General features: G+C 37.9%; 1 protein-coding gene across 2 annotated transcripts in view; it reads left to right on the top strand.

Annotated features, from left to right (window-relative positions):
* ITPR3 (inositol 1,4,5-trisphosphate receptor type 3) overlaps positions 1-22057 on the top strand; it is a 110926-nt gene that overhangs the window by 72523 nt on the left and 16346 nt on the right. For both annotated transcript variants that reach the window (XM_026716897.2, XM_087929607.1), the window contains exons 30-46: positions 1813-2013; positions 3736-3987; positions 5101-5226; positions 7146-7271; positions 8512-8632; positions 9222-9406; positions 10471-10619; positions 11076-11184; positions 11569-11659; positions 13027-13196; positions 14225-14399; positions 15077-15264; positions 15826-16026; positions 16591-16701; positions 17585-17680; positions 18919-19020; positions 19839-19925. In XM_026716897.2, the coding sequence (XP_026572682.1) occupies positions 1813-2013; positions 3736-3987; positions 5101-5226; positions 7146-7271; positions 8512-8632; positions 9222-9406; positions 10471-10619; positions 11076-11184; positions 11569-11659; positions 13027-13196; positions 14225-14399; positions 15077-15264; positions 15826-16026; positions 16591-16701; positions 17585-17680; positions 18919-19020; positions 19839-19925 (2490 nt within the window). The remainder of the gene's footprint in view (positions 1-1812; positions 2014-3735; positions 3988-5100; positions 5227-7145; positions 7272-8511; positions 8633-9221; positions 9407-10470; positions 10620-11075; positions 11185-11568; positions 11660-13026; positions 13197-14224; positions 14400-15076; positions 15265-15825; positions 16027-16590; positions 16702-17584; positions 17681-18918; positions 19021-19838; positions 19926-22057) is intronic.

The raw sequence follows: 22057 nt of genomic DNA, 5'->3' as shown, positions 1-22057 counted from the left end.
AACCGCAAGTGGTAGCAAAAATATTTCAAAGGGTTGCAGTGAATGAAGAAAATGCAGGTGGATCCAGCTGAGGTGGTACAATATCTTGTATTACCCGTAAAGCCAAATTAATATGGACTTCTTCTTAACCAAGCCATTGTGCAGAATAGTTATTTATGAAATACAAATTGCATTTTTTTCATTAAATATTTGGATTCCTCCTTGAATGAACCCTTTGACCTTGTCTGTTGAAAACAGTTAGAATAATACCTTGCTGTTTTGAGGTGGGGATATATAAAAATACAACACAAGGTATATCAAGTTAATAAGATGCCACCTAATGTGTCATGCCAGCATGTTGCTCCTAATAAATCCTTTGAAGTTTTTTGAAGTTTGGCTTGAGGCTCATGATTTAATTAGGGTGATTGCTGGAATCCTGACAGTAGTCCAGATAGGAAGCATCACCAGATGTACTTACTCTATTTAGTGTAAGATTACATTGGGAGGCAATATTCCTTGTGCCTCGGCATATGGTCATGCTGGCCATATGACCTTGGAAGTGTCTTTGGACGATGCTTGCTGTCTTGGCTAAGAAACAGAGCATCACACCCTAAAGTTGGAAATGACCGGACAGGGGAAACCTTTATCTTTACTTTTACCTTTTACATTAGGAGAATCTTGCAAACCTGGAAGTGCTTTTCTCCCTTCTCACTTTTACAACCCAAGAAAATAAGGAGGGTCTCTTCTGAGATGTTTGCCATTGTGACATTCCTTTTGTGGCTAAGCTGCTTCTTGTCTGACCATTTCTCTGGCTTTAGTTGTTTCCCCTGTCTCTGAGGTCATTCCCACACACAAACAAAGAAAATTCCACTCAGTGAAATGATGTGGCTCTTTCCTAGTCTAAGACAAGGCGGGTGCTTTATTTTCCACCTTCTATTTTATTCTCACAACATTTTGAGATTGCACCTGACTATGGTAACCAGAAGGAATTAGAAATCGGGCTTTTTGTAAGAGTTGATACAAGATAATAAACAGATGAATAATAAAAAAAACTGATTAAGATTAATGTTAGTGCATAATCTCTTTTGAGCCAAAGTGTCAGCCTTCAAGATTTTCTCCCTTTGCTTTGCATCTTTCGGCTGTCATAAGTAACGGGGGGAGGAGGGGGGAATGGTTATGGGAAGTGAGCTGGAGGTGTTACAAAATAGAACTGTATAAACTGGGGGGGGGGGTACATTCTTGCTTAGGTTTCTATCCTATGCTATGCGCAGCTGCAGCCCTTTATCAAACTATGTCAAGGTCAATGGACAGAAGCCTCATCACCACCTGGAGATGCCCACATGATGATATACACGACTTTTAATTGGATGAGCCAATTGAACTATTGGGGGTGGGAACGTTGCCATTACTTTGTATATGTGATTTACGCACCCATTTTCTCAGATTCAGAATTCTTTTGTTGCTACCACTTGATTTCCAGTAAAAGATATCTTTTCTCTGATTAAAGGAGTCTAAGTATTTCTTTCTTGGATTTTGAATGGAGCTCCAATCAGCTTTTAAATAATGTACTGAGAGGGATGGGTGAATTTAAGACAAAAATATTTGAATTAAATGTCATTTAAAATTTATTTAATTATCATCATATTATTACTTCCCATGTATTGCATGATTAGTACTTTCTCTCATGTTAAAAACTACAGTTTGTTAGCAAATTCTTTGAGTGTCTATGAAGCTCTTCCAAATGTTTTACTGAATGTATGTAATCTACATTACACATTGGGTTTAGATACATATGAGTGATGACAATTGTTTCTTGAATTCTTATCTTGTCAGCTCCTGGAAGCAGAGACAATGCAGCACATCTTTCTGAACAATTATCAGCTATGCTCTGAGATCAGCGAAGGGGTGCTGCAACACTTCATCCATTGTCTGGCCACACATGGGCGCCATGTTCAGTATCTTGACTTTCTTCACACTATCATCAAGGCTGAGGGCAAGTACATTAAGAAATGCCAGGACATGATCATGACTGAGGTGAGATTCCAGATCTCTGGGAAAGAGGGTAGAAAAGAGGAACGGGATAAAATACAGAGAAACAGACTAGGAAATGTTTCACATAAATAAGGGGTAGCCATTGTAGATTAGCAGGGAGAAACCAGGTAATGTTAAATGTAGTCCGGTAACTGTCCCTGAGAAATTGCAGAGTGAGGCTCTGATTTGGACAATCCCCATTCCTGCATGAAGAACTTCAGGAAATATTTATTCCTCACAAACCTCTTGCTCAGCCTTCCTCAAACAAGAAATACAAAGTACTAAAATAGTACAAAAATGGGCCTTGGGAAAAAAACATATAAAAGGCTGTCTATCTGATCTTATAATCAGGTGTGAAGTCTTCCTCCAATTATCTGTCAAGCTTAAATAATGAAGAGTTGAACCATGGTGAACCTAAGATTATGGTCTTCCAAATTGGGAATTGATTTGTTAAATGGCTATTAATATATAAAATCTATAGGGATACGTTAAGCCATTTAGCAGCTTGTCAGTGTAATATTTATTTAATGTAACCATTTCTTTTTCAATTTTGTAATGCATATACTTACTCTGTACATTTATTCCTGTATATAAAATGGTTGCAAATTACACGAAACAAACAGAGCCGTAGTGGTGAGTGTATGGGGATACTATTACTCAGTGCAACAGATGCCACATCCAGATGTTCAAATATTCATACCCATTTCCCATCCTTTCTATTCTTGCTTGCTGTTTTGCAACCATCTTTTTTCATATATTTTTACTAGAAGGCTCATTTGAACTCAGCTTGAATAGTCAGTGGTCAGGGATGATGGGGCTTGTGATGGAAAAGAGGTAGAACTAAGCTGGGGATACCTCTGTTAAGAAGTATAGTAATATACGAATAAGAACCATTCAAACACCATCCTCTAATTCAATGTTTTTCAGACTTAGCAGCTTCAGTTCCCAGAGGTTACCAGCCAGCATTTTAAAGTCGTCAATTTTAAACAGACTTAGGTTCTCCTTGATATGGTTTACTCTTCCCCCTGCCAGGGGAAATACAAATTTGTATTAGGATTTTTTTTAAAAAAATCTGCAAATTGGAAGAGTAGTTGTTGTATAACAGTTCTGTTATATTTTGTCCTAGGACAGCTAATGTCATAACATAGAGTTTTATTCATCTGATAGTATTTGTATACTGCCCCCATACAATGGAATTTAGGAGAAAATAATATTCTAGAAGGATACAGATATACTGCACCTAGAGCCAAACAAGCAAGGATCATATGCTGCTAAGGCTATTTCAGCCCCAGGAGCTTCAGACCATACTGTCTTAAAAGATAAGGTACAAGAGGGAAAAAAAGAATCAATATAGGAAAATATCTCCTGTTAGTAGATTTGCTCTGAATGTATTATGAGTAAACTCTACTATGATATTACAGAAAAAGTGGTAGGACCTTGCTGACTGTGACTGATCTTGAAAAAAGTTAAACATGGTTGTATCTGGCTAGTATTTGAATGGAGGACCCTCGGGGAAATATTCAGAGACATGGATTAGATTGAAAAATTGAAATAATGTAATGGTGAATTCTTACTAAGACAGTAACATGGATGTAATCTCCAGGGATTGAGCTCAACTCCATGATCAGGATATGGCACATGAGAAGTAGGCTGGAGAGAGCCACAAAATAGATATTTAAGCAGAGTCTTGTTCTTTTGCTTAGACTCCTTGTCTCTTTGCTGTAGATTACAAATGCTGGAGATGATGTTGTGGTGTTCTATAATGATAAGACGTCTCTCGTCAACATGTTGGAAATGATGACAGCAGCTCGGGATGGGATAGAGGAGAACAGTCCCCTCATGTACCATATCTCTCTGGTGGATTTGCTGGCTGCCTGTGCTGAAGGCAAAAACGTATACACAGAAATCAAATGCACATCTCTACTTCCTTTGGAGGATGTGGTGCGAGTAGTCACTCATGAAGACTGCATTACTGAGGTAATGGATGCACAGTAGATGTCACCTAAAGCTGACAAATAGCTTTGTGGTTATCATATGATTCTGGGCTTCTACCTTCACATGATAAGGCCAAGCTCTATATCAGGGGTGTCAAACTGGATTTCTTGGAGGGCCAGATCAGCATTGTAGTTGTACTCCACGGGCTGCCTGGGGGGAGGAGGAGACGGGACGGATGGCTTCTTGCAGCACTCTACTGGCAAAAATGGGGTGCAGGGGCTGCCTGAGGCCCTTCTAGGCCCCATTTTCAGCCTGAACTATGCAGCACCCTGCCAACCAAAATGGGGATGGGGCCCCCGCATCCATTTTGGCTGGCAGGGTGCATCCAGGTCAAAAATGGAGTGTGGAGGGGCCACCCATCACCCATGCCCCATTTTTGCTAGCAGAGGCATCGCGGGCCGGTCCTTTGCTATTTCCAGGCTGGCCTCACGGGCCAGATCTAAGCTCCAGTGGGCCTTGAGTTTGACACCCCTGCTCTGCATGAAGAAAATGTGTTTTCTAGATATATGTCACTTATGCTTGTGCAAAACAGATAGGTTTGCTAAAGTAAGAAAACAATGACCTGTAAAGACTGGCCAGGTTTAGAAAAATCATGTTCAATTACCACTGGGCGATTTTATAGCCAGTAATTATAAGAATGAAAGACTAATGGTAAGATCTTTCTATCAATTCACATAACTCTTTGAAGAATTTAAGGACGTTGTAGGATTAGGCTTGCAATTAAGTTGTCCAGTAAGTTCCTTACCAGAGAGGCCACCAGAGGTATTGAATCATGAAGATTATGGTATTATTTTTCAGCCTTATCTTCAATATAGAGCTCTTTACAAGAATAAAATGGATTTACTTCCTTGATGCCCTGTCATCTTTCAGACAAAAGCAGGATATCAGGTTGATGATCATTTTACAAAATGCTACTTGGCCAAGTCCCTCTTTTGATTTTTACAGATGTACATAATTTTCTCAGGAGCATAAAGAGGAAAGTGCTTTATTGCCCCCAGCCTCCCCCTTCCCAAAAAAGAGTGATGAATGTGGAGGAGCTTTGGTTCTATTCTTGCAACATGCCCAGTCTTTTAATCTTTTACTCTGGTTTTTCAGGTGAAAATTGCATATGTCAATTTTGTCAATCATTGCTATGTAGACACAGAAGTGGAAATGAAGGAAATCTATACCAGCAATCACATCTGGACACTGTTTGAGAACTTCACCCTTGACATGGCTAGAGTAAGTCTTGAAATTTATGAGAAAATCCTTAGGCTCCTGATATGTGAACAGGTAGCTACATAAATTGATGCCTCTACTTTTTCTAAATTGGTGCCATCAAAACATATGTGAAGGATATCAGAGTGAGGAAACTTGAACTAGTTTAATAAATTAGTGAAATAGTGTTATGTTCCTATGTAACAACTGATTTGTCTCTGAAATTCAATACTAAAAGTGCTTGGTTGCCCATAAAAAAAGATTCAGTCACTTTCATTAGTGAGTCCTTAGTGATTCCTTAAAGATGATGAATGATTAATTAGGACTAATTATCATTAATTATAATAATAAACATTAGGATTATGATTTGTTATTAATTAGCGATAACCAAAAGCAGAAAAAAAGAGAGGCACCAGCTCCAGTTTTGGGAATGCATACCAGTTGCAGAGAACAGTGTGGGGCAAAGAACTTGTCTCATCTCTTGCTTGTGAGCATCCCAGAAGTATCTAGCTGGCTAGTCTTAAGTAGATAATTGTCTGATCCAGAAGAGCTCTTTGTATATTTATATAGAATTGCAGGGGAAAAAAGTCCCTACTTTATAATTCATTGAACCCAAACTAATTTTGTTATATTTTTCATTAGTGTACCCTTAGATTATGAAGTGAGCTGTGGCTAATGAAAGCTTAGTGTTGAGGTAATTCCCCGTTAGGAGAATGAGCGCATACAAGGAGACATATTGAGAGTAGTGTTTGAATAATACACACACAGCACACAGATACACTGTACAGTAAATGTAGGTTTTTACTTCCAGAAAGGTTTAAGCAAAGTTCAAAACAAGCAGTCCAAAGTCATTCACAGGTAAAATCAGTCAGTTTTCATCCAGGGATAATCCAATAACAAGGTCCAGTGTCAAAAACAGTTCAGTATCAGACTTACATCAAATCCAGGAATATCAGTCAATTAGAAGAACGGCAAACCTCTCCAACAGGAGGAAACAGAGACTCCCTGAGACACACTCTCTTCTGAGACTAAGACTAAACAACCCAGGTTTTTGGCTCCATCTTATGGCAGTTTAAGAAACCACACCCAATTACAGTTTTACATTTTCTTAAAAGTACAGTATTAAAATGTCTATCCTGATTTATATATTTCCAACCCAAATAGCTGTTAGGTAACTTACATTCCTAACACTTAGCTCTTAAAAAATAATAATCCAAAAAAGTGCTATCAGAGTCCTGATTTCCCCCTCACCATAGACTAATGACCATGGCTTTGTTTCCTACAGGGAAACAAAGCAATTCTCTCTGGTTATGTGTACTCCTTTACAAAGAGGTTGATCATGACAACTAGCTATTCCAATGCAGAAAACCTTTGAATATTACATTTTGGAGCCTATTCCACACAGTTGCCATCATCATGCCATGCTTGTGAAGTCCCTCTGGATACCTGCCTCTCTGCCGTTGGATAACAGAATGCTGAGTTCAAGAACTCAGCTTTTCATATGTTCAGAGTGCCAGAGGTTAGAAGGCCATTTTTGAACAAGATAATGTTTTATTACATTGTCCTATTAGGATCACAGGTGACACACACATTTGTTCCTGCTTGGCAGAAGGCACAGCCCTGGGAAATCTCTGCCAAGGTTTGCCTTCAAAGAAGATTGATGCCATACAGTAGACAAAAAGCTTCTCTTGCCTCCTGTACTCATTGCACTGTGGAACTGTTCAGCGATCTGAAAGAACTAATCAGATTGGTAAAATTGTGAACAGCAAAAGGCATCTCTGCCAACAAATGATTAGGATGCATGAAAGGCAATTCTGTCACACTCATAGCATCCTCTGCTGCATGGGACTAATGATAGGATAGATCTGCTGTAAGGGTTTTTTTTATATGATAATTAGGAGATGCCTAATCTTGTTCAAATTTTGTTTTATTTCCACCTTCAGGTATGCAAAAAACGTGAAAAGCGCTTGTCAGATCCTGCCTTGGAGAAATATGTGCTGACTGTGGTGCTGGACACCATCAATGCATTCTTCAGCTCCCCTTTCTCTGAGAATAGCACTTCCCTACAGGTACAATTGAAAACTTACAACGGTTGAATCCATTTTCCATTTCTTTTTGTAAGTAAGAATAATTGTTTGAAATAGAATGTGTCCACTCCTGATAACTGTGAAATATGACATCTGTCGACAATACTAAATTGCTACATGTTTCTTTTTTGATGACAAAAGAACCCGAGAAGCCGAATAATCTTCACATTCACTAATATATATATAGACTTTTTAAATCTTTTGATCTTAGTTTTAGAATGGCAATTTGTAATTGAGTTGATTCTGGACTCAGTTTAAACTGCTAATTTAACAGTTGTGATTCTTAAGATGATATTAGATGATAAAACAGGGTGATTGAGAGGGTGAATCAGGGGTGGGATTCTACCAGTTCGCACCTATTCGCTAGAACTGGTTGGTAACATTCTAAGCAGTTCGGAGAACCGGTTGTTAGACAAAATTATTGGCCTAATCCTGTAAGGAAGGCAGGAAGGAAACATTCTGGTGTTGCTTACAGAAACTGCCTCTCCGTTAACCCTTATTACATTTTTGGCAGGGCTAGACTTCCTGTCTCAGGAACTTCTCTGCAGTTTTTTTTCCCCTTCTTTGCTGGTACATTGCTTGTGTGGAGTGACCATTTAAAGTTACAATGGCACTGAAAAAAGTGACTTCTGACCGTTTTTCATACTTACAACTGTTGCAGCATCCCCACAGTCATGAGGGGCCTGGCGAGGAGATGCCTGCCTCGATATGAGTGATATTGAGTTGGCCACACCCAGCCAATAACATGACCACCAAGCCATGTCCACCCAGTCACATGACAAAGCCATGCCCACAGAACCATTTGTTAACAATTTTGAATCCCACCCCCGGGGTGAATGCATAATTGGATATCTCTGCTGTCCTGTTTTTAAGTAACAATAGCCAATTAGATCAAAATAAAAAGAGTTAATCTTTTCCCTTGTGCCATTTTTCCCACTCAGGTTTTGCCTTTCCTGTGAATGTCATTAATTATTTCTTCACTAGAGAAGGATACCTTGGATCGGGACAAATTGATTGACATCAGTTTACTGCCCCAGAGTGGGGCAAAGTATTAATTGCCTAAATATTACTTCAGACCTGAGTCCTGTCCCATATCACAATTGCATTTTTTAAAAAATGTTGTGGGTCTTGAAGACTTATCTCTTTGCATCCTGGATGGAGCTGCAATGAAAATAAAACAGGATTTCAGCAGAGTTCCTTAAATGTTTCCTCTCTCTTTCAGACACACCAGACTATTGTGGTGCAGCTCCTCCAATCTACTATGAGACTTTTGGAATGTCCTTGGCTGCAGCAGCAGCAAAAGAGTTCAGTGGAAGCTTGTATTCGCACGCTGGCTATGGTTGGTAAGGAGCAACACCTATACATCGCTTTGGAATGAAGGAGACCGGATTTCAGGCCTGTAGAATCTTTCTGAGATCCACCAGCAGAAGCTGGTTCAAAAGACATACATTTGTTTACAGAATACATTTATATCATTCTTTTTATTTCAGCTGTATGTCTGGTTGAAGCTGAGTTGTTTTATGGTTGTCATTATAAAATGACATTATAAAACACATTAACATGCACTATAGCCATCAAAAGTTGCTTAAATGGGTGGCATATAAATTGTAATGAACAAACAAACAAACAAATGGAAAGCAGACCAAATGTTTTGTCCAACCTTGAATAATACAGTTTACCATGAAGAATGAAGTGCAAATTCCTGCATTATATAACAGATTAAAAATTGTGAGAATTCTCTGAGTATGCAATTAACACTCTGTACAGTACAATGTGACCTTTATTTTTGGGGTGTGACCTTCCTTTTATACAGTTTGGTAGAATGACCAAGGTTGCTGTGTTGTGGCCAATGTACTGTTTGAACCCAGTATCATCTTTGTCATCAAGTGCTAGACTTAAAATATTTTCCTCAATATAAATTTATTCTTTTAGCGAAAAGCCGGTCCATTGCCTTACCCATGGATTTGGATGCCCATGCCAGCTCCCTGCTAAACAGCAGTTCGATTAGCAATGCCCAAAGGAATGCTTCCAACTATAAGACAGCATCCCGTACTTTCCCTCGGGTTTCAGCTACAACCAATCAGTGGGACTACAAGAACATCATTGAGAAGTTGCAGGTACAAAACTCATACTGGTTTGATATGCTTGTCTCTTAATCAGGCATATCTCAAAAACAAGAATTTAAATGATCCTCTGGAGTAAGTCAAATGCTACACTTCTATACTTCAGAAGCGTGGATAATTTGTGTATATTTCCCAGGAATTTGGATTGCAATGTGCTGGAGCTCTGATTGATTAATGGTATTCCTATTGCTTGGGTTGACTTTTATTATTGTATTGTTTATGGTTGCTTGTTGGTGTACATATATTGTAGTTTTGTATTTTATTGTTAGGCTTTGTTTCTGCTTTTTTTAAATTTAAAGCTAGTGATTCTATGGTCTACAGATCCCTGGGGGCAGGGGTGGGATTCAACCGGTGTTACTACCAGTTCGGTGATTATGTTTTGCACGTGCTTTGCATGTGTACTACACCTTAAACTGTGCCGTTGGACAGCTGAGAAGTGCTGTGCGCAGGTGCACAGCATTTGAAAAACCACTTTTTTACAGCTTTCTCAACCTCAGCTGTGCTGCGCAAAGCAGCTGAGGTTGAAAAACCAGGAAATAAAGGTCAGGTAACATCCCAGGCGGGCGGGTGGGCCAAACAGCAGCAGACACTGAACCGGTTCAGTTCTGCTGTTCTTCAGAGCTACTGGTTCTATAGAGCCGGGCAGATCTGGTAGCATCCCACCCCTACCTGGGGGTCTGCAATGTCATCACAGGGGCTCCACAAAGGCCTGAATAAATGTTATGATTTAAATCTTGAGTTAAGTCTTGGTGTCTGTGGCTATAGTGGCCACAAAAGGTATTTAAAGGGGGTCTGTGGTGAATAAAAGGTGAACCATGGTTTTATGCCTTTCAGAATACCTTGGTTGAGTTGAGTAGTCATATCAATGTTTTAAATAAATAAATAAAATTTAACATAGTCTGACTTACTTTGTGTATCTGTTTTGCTTCCACTTATTTGGAGAGAAGTACTTCTAAGAGCTTTACACTGTTTTACAGGGTAATCTCAGGATCACAAAACAGTAGTTTGAATTAACAAATAAATAATAGCTCTACACTGAAAATGCTATGCCATTACAGGACATTATCAATGCCCTAGAGGAGCGCTTGCAACCTCTGGTTGAAGCTGAACTTTCAGTCCTGGTGGATGTCTTGCATTGTCCAGAACTACTTTTCATGGAAGGGACTGAGGCCTATCAACGTTGTGAAAGTGGTGGCTTTCTCTCTAAGTAAGTAGACTCTCTGGCAGTAGAAAAATTCCCAACTTGTGTTGTTATTGCTCATAATTTTTTTGTGAGACTACGGTGTATTTGTTGAGTTATTGAATTGGAGCCTTCAGTTGTATGCTCTACTGATTCAGTTACAGAAACCAAGTTAAATTATATCAAATAACAATTTCAATTTTATATTGAGCAGATGTCATGACGCAATTTATGGCAACCAGGAATTTTCTCCTGAAAACAGGAGTCAGAAAAACAGAGAAAAAGTACAGGGCATATACTGGGAAGAGGAGTAAATAGATTTTAGAACTCGGCAGAGCTGAGACAATTATATTAACATGTCCATTTATGTAAAGAATCCAGATTATTTATTAACACAGCTAGTTTTTTTAAGTGTGGTGGAGTAAATACTGTATTTCTGTGTAGCAGGATTATGGTTTGAATTAATTTTTTTTCATCATCTAGGTTAGTCCAACACACTAAAGACCTGATGGCGACTGAAGAGAAGCTTTGCATCAAAGTATTGAGGACGCTGCAGCAAATGCTGGTGAAAAGGAACAAATATGGAGACAGGGTGAGTAGTTAAGAATGCTTATTTTTATCTGGGAATGAGGTCTACTTGCCAAGTACATTTTGTTGTTTCCTCTTTATTGTGTTTTCGGGGTAAACAGTTATGCTTGAGTCTTCTCTTAATCAAAGTTCTTTATGATAAATAATTCTATATAAAACGTTGCAGGATGTACGTTCTGATGCCCTCTTTTCACACTGAGGATCCAGCTAACAATGAAACTTTTTAAGATGAAGACAGTGGCTTTCCTGGATGTACGGCCTCCAGAATTAGATGTTCTATGCATTTGATTAGCTTGTCCTTCATGCTTTTATCTCCAAGAATCAAATTATTTAGAAAAAGACATTTAGCAAAAAGCATATATTGACCAAGTTCCTTTTTTAATGCTAGGGCAATACATTGAGGAAAATGCTTCTGGCTAATTACTTGCAAACCAAAAAAACTGGCTCCAAAGGGGAAATTGTTGACTCTTCTGGTATTGGTAAGTGGGAAACTAGTATTAAATTGTGTCTTCTCTCATTTCTTCTTTGCATGCCTTATACATATATCTTCAACTACTGGTTTTTGTTTTTGCTACTTAGCTGTCATTATCTTTATCATTTTACCCATTGTCTATCTATCCACTGCAGGATTAAGGCCTCTTCCGCATGTTTCCGACCAATATGGTCTTGAACTTTTTTTGACAATTGACAAAATGATACTGAATAATGCTTCCAATGGGTTTTTTCAAAGTAAACATATGTTTATTAATTATATTTATATCCTATCTTTCCTCCGGGACATCAAGCTGGTGTACATAGCATTTTCTATCTCAGATTTTCTCTACTAGAAAAACCCTGTATGTTAACTTGATCTGACAGATAGTAATTTGCCTAAAGTCACTTGGTAAGCTTCCATAACTGAGGATGGACATAAATCTAGATATCCAGAGTTGCTCAACAGTGAGATGGTGGCATATATATTTAATAAATAAATAAATATCCCTGGTCCTAATCACATCTTAATTACTGATATATTAAATTCTGATTATTGATCCTTCTACCTCATGTTGCATTGAATGTTAAAGATTATATTTGGTGTCTTTTGTGTGCAAAACATACATTGTATTGCTGAGATATGAAGGGCTGCATAAGGATTTCCCCTATTGCAAGCTTACTCTGGGAACAATTTTTGATCACACAGGGGACAGACTGAGAGCTAAGGCAGCCATGATTGCAAATAATCTTTATGAATGCAAATTGTTTTTAGGTTAACTACTTAGGTGGCTAATAATATACCCCTAATATAGTTTAACTGAGGGCCAGTTTGGTTGAGATTGTGTTCCATTGTTTTCTTAGGCCCAGAAACTGGGAGACAGTGTGTTCTAGGCTCAGAAGCTAACTGGGTGATTTTGAGTCAAATACAATCAGTCCAGTTTACCTCTCTGGGTTGTTATTGTGGAGAAAATAAAAAGTAAGGAGTATTAAGTACACCACCTTGATGTGTATAAATAAAGATGGGATGTAACATCTAATAACTGTATAAATGGTTTTGCACTTTTTTGCTTGATAAGCTGCTTCAGACAAAGTTATTGAAACATAACATTTACATATTCAAAGGAGATAGAATTTATTTATTTATTTATGAATGAAATTTATATTGCCGCCTATTTGCACATGGCAACTCAAGGCAGCTTACAGAATATAAAACCTCTTATAAGAACAATAAAATCAATAAAAGAAGTCATAAAATAAATTAATATATACTAAAATCACCCAGTACATCAGCTTTTCTCCCATTACTAATTTGGCTATATATTTTAAACTTGTTGAATGGCCTCCTTTCTCCTTAATGTTCATTTGCATACAGGACAAGATCAGGACTGGTCAGTCATTGCTGCTGTTCAGTGCCGACTGGACAGAGAAGGAGCTACCAAGCTGGTGTCTGACCTTATCATGAACACCAAAAATGAGAAGATTTTCCAGGAGAGCATTCGCTTGGCTATTCGACTGCTTGATGGGGGCAACACAGAGATACAGGTATTACATTTGTTTCCATTATGGTTCTGGTGTGTTGCAAATTCAGAATAACTTCTAATGCCATTCGCTAAGTGTGGGATACAGCATCTTACCCAACATTTAATCAAATGTTTTTTATTGCATCCATCAGAAATTTAACTGCATAATTTATTTTCCCAAATAACGTGTGCTCCCTCTGCTGGCTTCTTTAGCAGTTGCTAGGACAAATTCAACATATTCTATTTCATACTCCTTTATTTTGGAAAAGAAAGAGCGTCCTGCTTTTTATATCTATTGGTTCTATTATAAACATATACATGTATTTAAAGGATAATAAAGTACTTTTTCTACTCCATAATGAATCACCATACCTCTAGGATTTCAAACTAGCTTTTTCTGAGGAAATATGGTGATGAAACATATTATTATTTATATGGTAAATTTTACAGTGAGGACTAGACCGCCAAGTATTAATTCAACATGATTGTAGTACCAGGAATAATATGTGTTCTATTGCTATTCAGAGAGACAGTTCATCATAATATGAAATATGATCTGCATATCTTTACCCTGAGTATGAATCAGTGTACTGTATTTACTTCCTGGTTGATAACATGCAAGCAATAGGACGTTGTCTTACAAATGTAATCTCTGTGGCAGAGGTCTTAGTTAGAATAGAATGGACACGTTTGGGTGAAATATATTTTCATTGTGGTTTGTGGAATACTGGCAAAATATCCCCAAACTGACTGGGATTATTCCTATCATTACTAGGGAATACTGCACATAGCACAGTTGGCAACCCAGTTTGTTTGTTTTCTAACTTACTAAAATAATTACCTAAAAGCCTCAATTGACCGAAACCTTAATGTTAACATCAATGTGGAACTTAACATCTATGGGCCCGCTTGGTGATGATTTGAGAAAATGTGGAGAATTATCAAATGCCCTCCTAATGTTTTAAATTGTGAGATCAACACATTTGGATGTGCCAGTTTGGGAAAATATAATCATTGCACCCGTTTTGGCTCTTTTGCCTCTCTCTGAAGAAATCATTCTATAACTTGATGACCAGTGATAAGAAGTCAGAAAAGTTCTTTAAAGTAGTTCATGACCGGATGAAGAAGGCACAGCAAGAAGTTAAGTCCACCGTGACAGTGAATATGAGTGACATTGGCAACAAGCCTAGAGAAGGCAAGGATTCTCCTGATCACAACAGCAAAGGTATGTGAGATGTTTGATCTGACAGTCTGGTTAGGAAAGCCTTAAGTCTGTCTGAATCCATAACTATCTCTGAGCATTTCTTAGCCCCATAACAATTAATCCATGGATTTCAAAATTCGAGAACAATAACAATTTCTTAAGTAACATCTGCCCTAAATTTTATTAACATTCTCTTTTCTATTTTAAATTGATAGTGTTTTTCTTTTAGGTATTCAGAAAATGTAAGGTGTATTTGGACATTGCTAAATAAATAAAGATGTTAATTTTTAGTTCCTGAAAACCAAATCGCAGCTTTGCTTGAAAAACTGTTTTAGTAGTATAGGTTGACAATACAATCTAATTATTGTGTGTGTAGATAGCCTGTGGTATAATTATTGTCAGTCTGAAACACTTTCCGAGTTCAATTTCCTATTAGGCTTTGGATAATGAATCAATATGTCTTGTATCTCTGCATTACATAGTTTAAAGAGGTTTGTTTAGTGAAGTGTCAGAGGGATGTTTTGTTTGTCTTTGACACAATTTAAAGAGGCCTGCTTTCTTACAGGAAGAAGAGTAAACAGGGACACATGCTGATAGGGCTTCCTTTAAAGAGTTGGGCAGGACACATCTTGGTTTAGCGTTTTTAGATAAATATAGCAGACTGCATGCTGGCAAATGATCAGAGTTTTTGTTTGCAGGACGAGTAACAACTTTTATGTTGCCTAATGCACCATCATCCCGTTATGCAATGGGTGCAGGCTTCCATTCAGCCCACGATGCAAGAGACAGAAATCAGAACAACGAAATGAGTATGTCAGTCTTGATCATGGAGCCAATTCTTCGCTTCCTGCAGCTGCTGTGTGAAAACCACAACCGGGATCTCCAGGTAGGTGTTCTATACAGAAAAGGGTGCTTTATGTCATGGTTAGGTAACTTCTGGTAACCCAAATGATTTGATAACTTCAGCAGGAGTGTCTAATTACCAGTTGCTTAGTTGGAGCAGTAAGTAATGTGATAGGTAGTCCTCACTTAATGACCCTAATTAGGACTGTCACTAGTTCACAATCGCAGTGTATCTCTCACGCTAGGCTCCTTCCTAGAGATCTTCTATCTCTTCCCACTGCAAAAATGCCTATTTACAACACAGTTCTTTCAGCAGTCCCCCAAAAGTTCCACACCCTTTGCACTATTGAGGACTCCAAATGGCCTCAACAACTCTCAGAAAGAATGCTAATGACCAGATGCCTGCAAGGAATATAAATTCTTCCATTCCTGACCATTCAGTCAGAACTGAAGAAGCTTCTTGGCTGAGAAGCAAACAGATTCAAGGAAAAACAAAGAAAGTCCAATTGCCTCTTTAAAAAGCACCATTGCGACAACCATGACATGGATGGCTGATTATCTCCATAGACATTGGCCTGTTAACATTTTATTCCATATCTTACAGAACTTTCTCCGCTGCCAGAATAATAAGACCAACTACAATTTGGTGTGTGAAACACTGCAATTTCTGGATATTATGTGTGGTAGCACTACAGGGCGGCTGGGTTTACTGGGACTCTATATCAATGAGTACAATGTTGCCCTCATTACTCAGACTTTGGAGACACTGACAGAATATTGCCAAGGACCCTGCCATGAGAACCAGGTACTGGAATCCTACTTGTGGATAAAATACATTGATTCTTAATGAAATAAATTAATTGTCTAGGACACTGGTGGCTAACTTTTTTGGGCTCCCGTGCTGAAAATTGCGCATGCGCGCTCACGTGCCAGCACCCAGAAGGCAATGCACGAGCCCCTCCCATTCCCCCTGTGCATGCACGTGCCCCCATGCTCCTTGCATCTCTGTGCATGCGTGCAGGACCCCTGCGCATGTCTGTGCATGCGTGCACACCTCCCATACACCCGTGCATGCGCACCAGATACCCGACAATCAGCTGTTGGGTGGCCGGTGCATGCGCATGTGTAGTGGGGCTCTTTCGGGTGACCTCTCGCGTGCCAGCAGAAGTGGCTCTGTGTGCCACTTCCGGCATGTGTGCCATAGGTTTGCCACCACGGGTCTAGGAGGAGAGTGAACTGGCTTTGATTTCTTGCTCAAGATGCTGAACAAACATTAGTGTTTTCAGTGATTTCTGACCATCTGGAATGGGGATTTTGAGGCTGTAATGAGTTGCAAGCCATTTGGATAACTCCATATATTAATCCACAGAGCTGCATTGTGACCCATGAATCCAATGGCATCGATATAATCACAGCCCTGATCCTCAACGACATCAGTCCGCTCTGCAAATATAGAATGGATGTGGTTCTTCAGCTGAAGGTAAATAGGGCAACAAGAAATAAATTTATGGAGTGGAGAAGGATGAAGGACATAGCAAGGAATACGTTTACATATTCTGTGATGGTGGGGTTGGATAGAACTAGGTTTTTACATCAGACATGGAGATACTTGTTTCACTTTTTATTTACATATTTATTCATACCCTTTTATAAATTAGAAGCAGGCTATCAGTGTGAAGAAGTGATAAAATAATGTGAACACGTAAGACCGTTCTTCTGTCTAATGCAGAATTATTTCCTTACATTGGTTATATGATGTTCAGCCCTAATACTTCTTTTTAACAGGAGAGATTATGCATTTAACCAAGGATCACATACAGGTAGTCCTTGACTTAACAACTATTTGTTTAACTGATCATTCAAAGCTAGTCATGTGATCAAAATTGGGGCGCTTTATAACTGGCCTCTATTTATGATGGCTGCAGTGTTCTGGGATCATGTGATCACCTTTTGTGACCTTCTGACAAACAAAGTCAATGGGGAAACCAGATTCACTTAAGAGCTGTGTTACTAACCTAACAACTGCAGTGGTTCATTTAACAACGGTGGCAAGAAAGGTCATAAAACGGGGCAAAACTAATTTAGCAACGGTTTTGTTTGGCAATGGAAATTTTGGACTCAGTTATGGTCGAAAGTCGAGGATTACCTACCTGTACAGTACATGCTCTGTCATTGAAGTATGACATTTATATAAAGGCTATTGCAGCAATTTTGTCTAGACTCAACCTTCATGTGGTGATTCAGAATTTGTACTACAAATTTCCTTAATGAAAGAAGGGTGATTTTTTTTTAATTGAATAGGTTACGATTGATTATTTCAGTATCCATGTGCTTTCAATACATGTCTGCTGTCTTTTTATCAGGATAATGCCTCCAAACTGTTGCTAGCCCTGATGGAGAGCAGGCACGACAGTGAGAATGCTGAGCGAATTCTCATCAGCCTCCGTCCCCAGGAATTGGTAAGGAAGATAAGGGGGTTTAGGGATGTTGGTATTCACTGTTTTTGTCATTTTACTATTTTTTTTTAAAAAAAGGAAGGGACCTGGGGTTCATTGAAGACCCTTGAGAAAATTAAAAACCAACAAGAATATAATTCCTTAGCAGCATTTTTTATTTCTTTGTGTACAATATGAACAATTTTTTAACTTTTCCCAAAGGTGCTTTTTCAAGAGGAAATTAGACTTTCTGGTTGTTCTTTGAAGATGTTTCATTTCTCATCCAAGAAGCTTCTTTAGCTCTGACTGGATAGTGGGGGAATGGAAGGATTTATACTCCTCCTTTTTCTTCAGAGAAGAACCCCCAGAAAGCCCAGTTGTCTCTTGAAAAAGCACCTTTGGGACAATCATGACCTGGATGACTGAGAATCTCCACAGACATATAGCTATGCATTTTGAGATGAACCCACCCCTTCGAATGGTGCAGTAGTATGAATGGATTTCCAGAAAAAGTACAGGCTGCAGGAACCATTTGTGCTTCATTTTGAGATGGAGACTACACAGAGTCATCCCCAAGAGCCTGCATCTGTGTTCAACAGTAAAGGGCAGAAAATATCCTGCAGAAAGCAGAGCTCCAACTTCTCAATGAAAAAAAGAGTATAAATCTTTCCATTCCCTACCATTCAGTCAGAGATGAAGAAGCTTCTTGGATGAGAAGAGGAAACGTTTTCAAAGAAAAACCAGAAAGTCCAGTTGTCCCTTGGAAAAGACACCTTTGGAACAACCATGACATGGATGACTGAGAATCTCCACAGAAATTTTTTGACTTGTTAGAGCTGCTATTGATTATTTAGTTAAAAATGGCATCTAAAAATTGGAATGGGGGAACTTTTTCACCCTTGGAGATATCTATTATACCAGACTGAAGTAAACTTCATTGTTGTATTTCAATATCACCTACATTGTGATTGATGGGAAGGGCTCTCATTGAGAACTTTTTAAATCATGATGTCAGCCTTTTTTTTATCATTGACAAATTCAACTGAAAATCTAAGAGATTTATCAACCATAATTTTCTAAACAAGAAAAATATTTTTATTTAGAATGAACTGAAATTCATATAATATCAAATCCCATAGTAAATTGTAGGTCTATGGTTATATGACAACTTCACCATACATTGTTACATTTTCTTTATGTGAAGTGATTACAGTACAGTCCTCTCTGCACCCAATTTTGATTTTCTGTACCTTATTTTGCAGGTCGATGTCATTAAGAAAGCTTACCTTGAAGAAGAGGAATGTGAAAACTCTGAAGTGTCTCCTCGGGAAGTTGGACACAACATCTATATTTTGGCTTTACAGGTATTATAGATTTATTTATTACTTACTATAAATTTCTCTCTCTCTTGTTGTGCTGTAGTGCTTTGATATGATAAATTAGAAAGTGGTCTTTCTCCCCACATTTATTACATTGAATGGCCTGGACAGATTAATTAAATTTTTAATTAAAGCCATCATAGGAAAATTTTAGCTTCATTTGCAATTTGGCTAGCGCTTCAATCTCGATCAATAGATATGCTGTAATTTACTTTCTTTAGAGGGAAAGGAGTTGGGAGTTCTTGTTTTCATTCAGCTTCCCCAAATGATTGATCATTAAGTGTTGAGTACATAACCTTTCCTAAATATTTACTCATACTATGACAGATTTTTGGGATAATTTCATGTGATTATGTTGTGTAGTGTTGTGGTGTAATCTTATCTCATAATCCTAATTATTCAGCAAAGAACAGGGATGTAATTTATTCAGGTAGTTATCAAAGCATAGAAAAGAAAAAAAGAAGCAAGAGAGGCCTTTATTTATTTATATGAGCTCCAAGTACAACTCACCCAACAATGAGAAATAGCCAGGGAAAGTCATTATCCTATTGCAATTATCATGCCTAAACCATCCTTAGAATCCAATGGAAGATTAACAATTAAAATGGACGTTTTAAATGAACAGTCCATACAACTTGAGCCCGTGTTTTAGGTAGAGAATTGACATAGCTGATTGCATGCAGTAATTTTAGAAATTTAAGATTCAGTTCAAGGACATTTTAATCATCTAAAAATAATAGAGACAAAGATCAAGTTCTCATACTATTGTTAATCTGCATATGTTGTTTGTCTTTATATTTTAGCTTTCTCGACACAATAAGCATCTTCAGCATCTCTTGAAACCTGTGAAGCGGATTCAGGAGGAAGAGGAAGAAGGGATCTCGTCTATGGTATATGAATGGCTTGAATGTTCCCATTAAAAGGGAGATGGCGAGGAAAAACTATTTGGATATTGTGTCAATCCCTCTGTGACAGAGTCCATTGTCCTTCTCCTCTCATATTTGGAGAGGATGAAGCCCGCCTGTTTCAATCATTTTCACTAATTGTTTTGTGATAATGGAATCAAACCAATTAATTGAGATACTTATGGTTACAGTACATTCATAAACATGTTATGCTGGAAGAGCAAAGCTATTACTGTCATGATGTTTGCAAACAGTCCCTCTATGAGAAAAGAGAAAGATAATTTTTTGAGATTAAAGTGTCCACCCTCTGGGACAGCATTCCCACAAAGATCCGAATGGTCCACTCTTTCCTTGGGTTCCAGAGATCTTTGAAAACCTGGCTTTGGTGTGGCACCTAGGTTTGATGTTTATTATTTGTTTCAGGCTCCTGTTTGGTTGATTTTCTTGTTTGGTTTCATTTTAGTCATGTATACATTTTAGTTTGGGCCATTTGCCTGATTTTATGTTTTTAGCTGTTTTTATGTTTCTTTCTAGTTGTAAGCTGTGCTGATTCTACCAGAATTGGGCAACCAATAAATTTAAATAATAAGATATATCATCCAATAACAACATCAGTCTATTCATTCCAGTTACTTCAGAAGAACTCAATAGGTGGATAAAATTATCAAATTCACTTTAAACTTCTGGCTGACTGGTCACCTGTATAACAGTAGAATGAGTGATATTTTGAGAAAAAAGAGAGTATAGAAAAAGAGGTAGGGGCTTTTGGGAAAAATAGACAAGAAGGAAGGAAATAGGGTTGTGAAGCTTAGATAGTGTTCAAGTATACTATAGGGATGTGAAAAGATTATTTATGGAGATAGGTGACAATTTGTGACACTTTTTATGATTATTTGTTTCTATGGTTTTGCTTTTTCAGATAATGTGATGTAGTTATATTTATGAGAGGCCTACTTTTAAAAAAAGGTATGGATTAACTCAGTTATGAGAATAGGATTGGAAGGACACTGTACGAAATAGGTTACGAATTCTCCAATTAGTACAGAGGCAAATAATAACATAATACTGTATGATAAAAATGTATTTGCAATTTAGGGTAAAGGAGAGGTGAGAGCAGAATTGGTTCTCTCTCTAATGGTTGGAGGAAAGTGGATGGGCAAAGCATTTTTGAAAACTTCGCTTCAGATCTAAAAGCGTTAATTTTCTTGAAATGTCCAATCAGGCTTCATTTCTTTTATTATAGTGTAGTGTATAATATTAAAAAGATACATTTGATAAAATTCTCCCTTCTATCGAATGTTTTGGAATTCTTCTAAAGTCTGGATCTTGGAGTCAAAAGATATTAGTTAAGAGGGAAGGATGAAAGTTGAAAGTTATTGATTCTGAATCAACCATAGTTTATAGAGAGTAGGCAGTAAAAACAAAGAAATCCATGAAGCGGATCATTTAGAGCAATCTTTATTAGTGATTAGTGGGGCTGACGATGACCCTATAATTCACTTTGACTTGCCTCTTAAGTATTGGCAATTTTTCTTTGTAACAAGAAAAATGGATCCTATCTCAATGTGAAAGTAACAATGATCTTGGCTTCATTCTCTTGCAACAATGCCATATTATTGGCTACAATGGAACATGCAGGTCTGTGATATTCCTGTATATTTCCTTTGTCATCAGTATATAAGTATGGGCAGTTGTTTCATGAGAAGCCCTTGTTTATAATATGAGTGAAGTCATATTCTAGTGAATCCATGTGCATGTTATGTTATTTAGATCAGAAAAGCTACAAAACTCTATATTGATGGCTTTACTGAACACTTTTACATTCTTGTATCACTTTCATAGGGCACGACACTTTGCTTCTTTGGATATGACTTCATGTAGAAACATTCCTATAATTAAACTAACTCACCCTTTATCTTCAGAGATAGAAAATCAATTGCTTTGTGTTCAGTCTATTGTTCACATAGCTTAGGTCCAAGACCATGATCACTATTCATTGTAAATCCATTTCTTTTGGGATTCATGATTTATAATTTACAGATTATTACTCTTTGGCTTTAATTACTGTGACAAATTGAAGGGCTGTCTCCCACAGGAAGCACAAGCTCTGTTTGCTC

Source organism: Pseudonaja textilis, chromosome 3, assembly GCF_049901715.1.
Source record: "Pseudonaja textilis isolate UNSWEBS1 chromosome 3, rPseTex1.2, whole genome shotgun sequence".
Lineage (NCBI taxonomy): Eukaryota > Metazoa > Chordata > Lepidosauria > Squamata > Elapidae > Pseudonaja > Pseudonaja textilis.
This window is presented reverse-complemented; position numbering and strand designations above follow the sequence as displayed.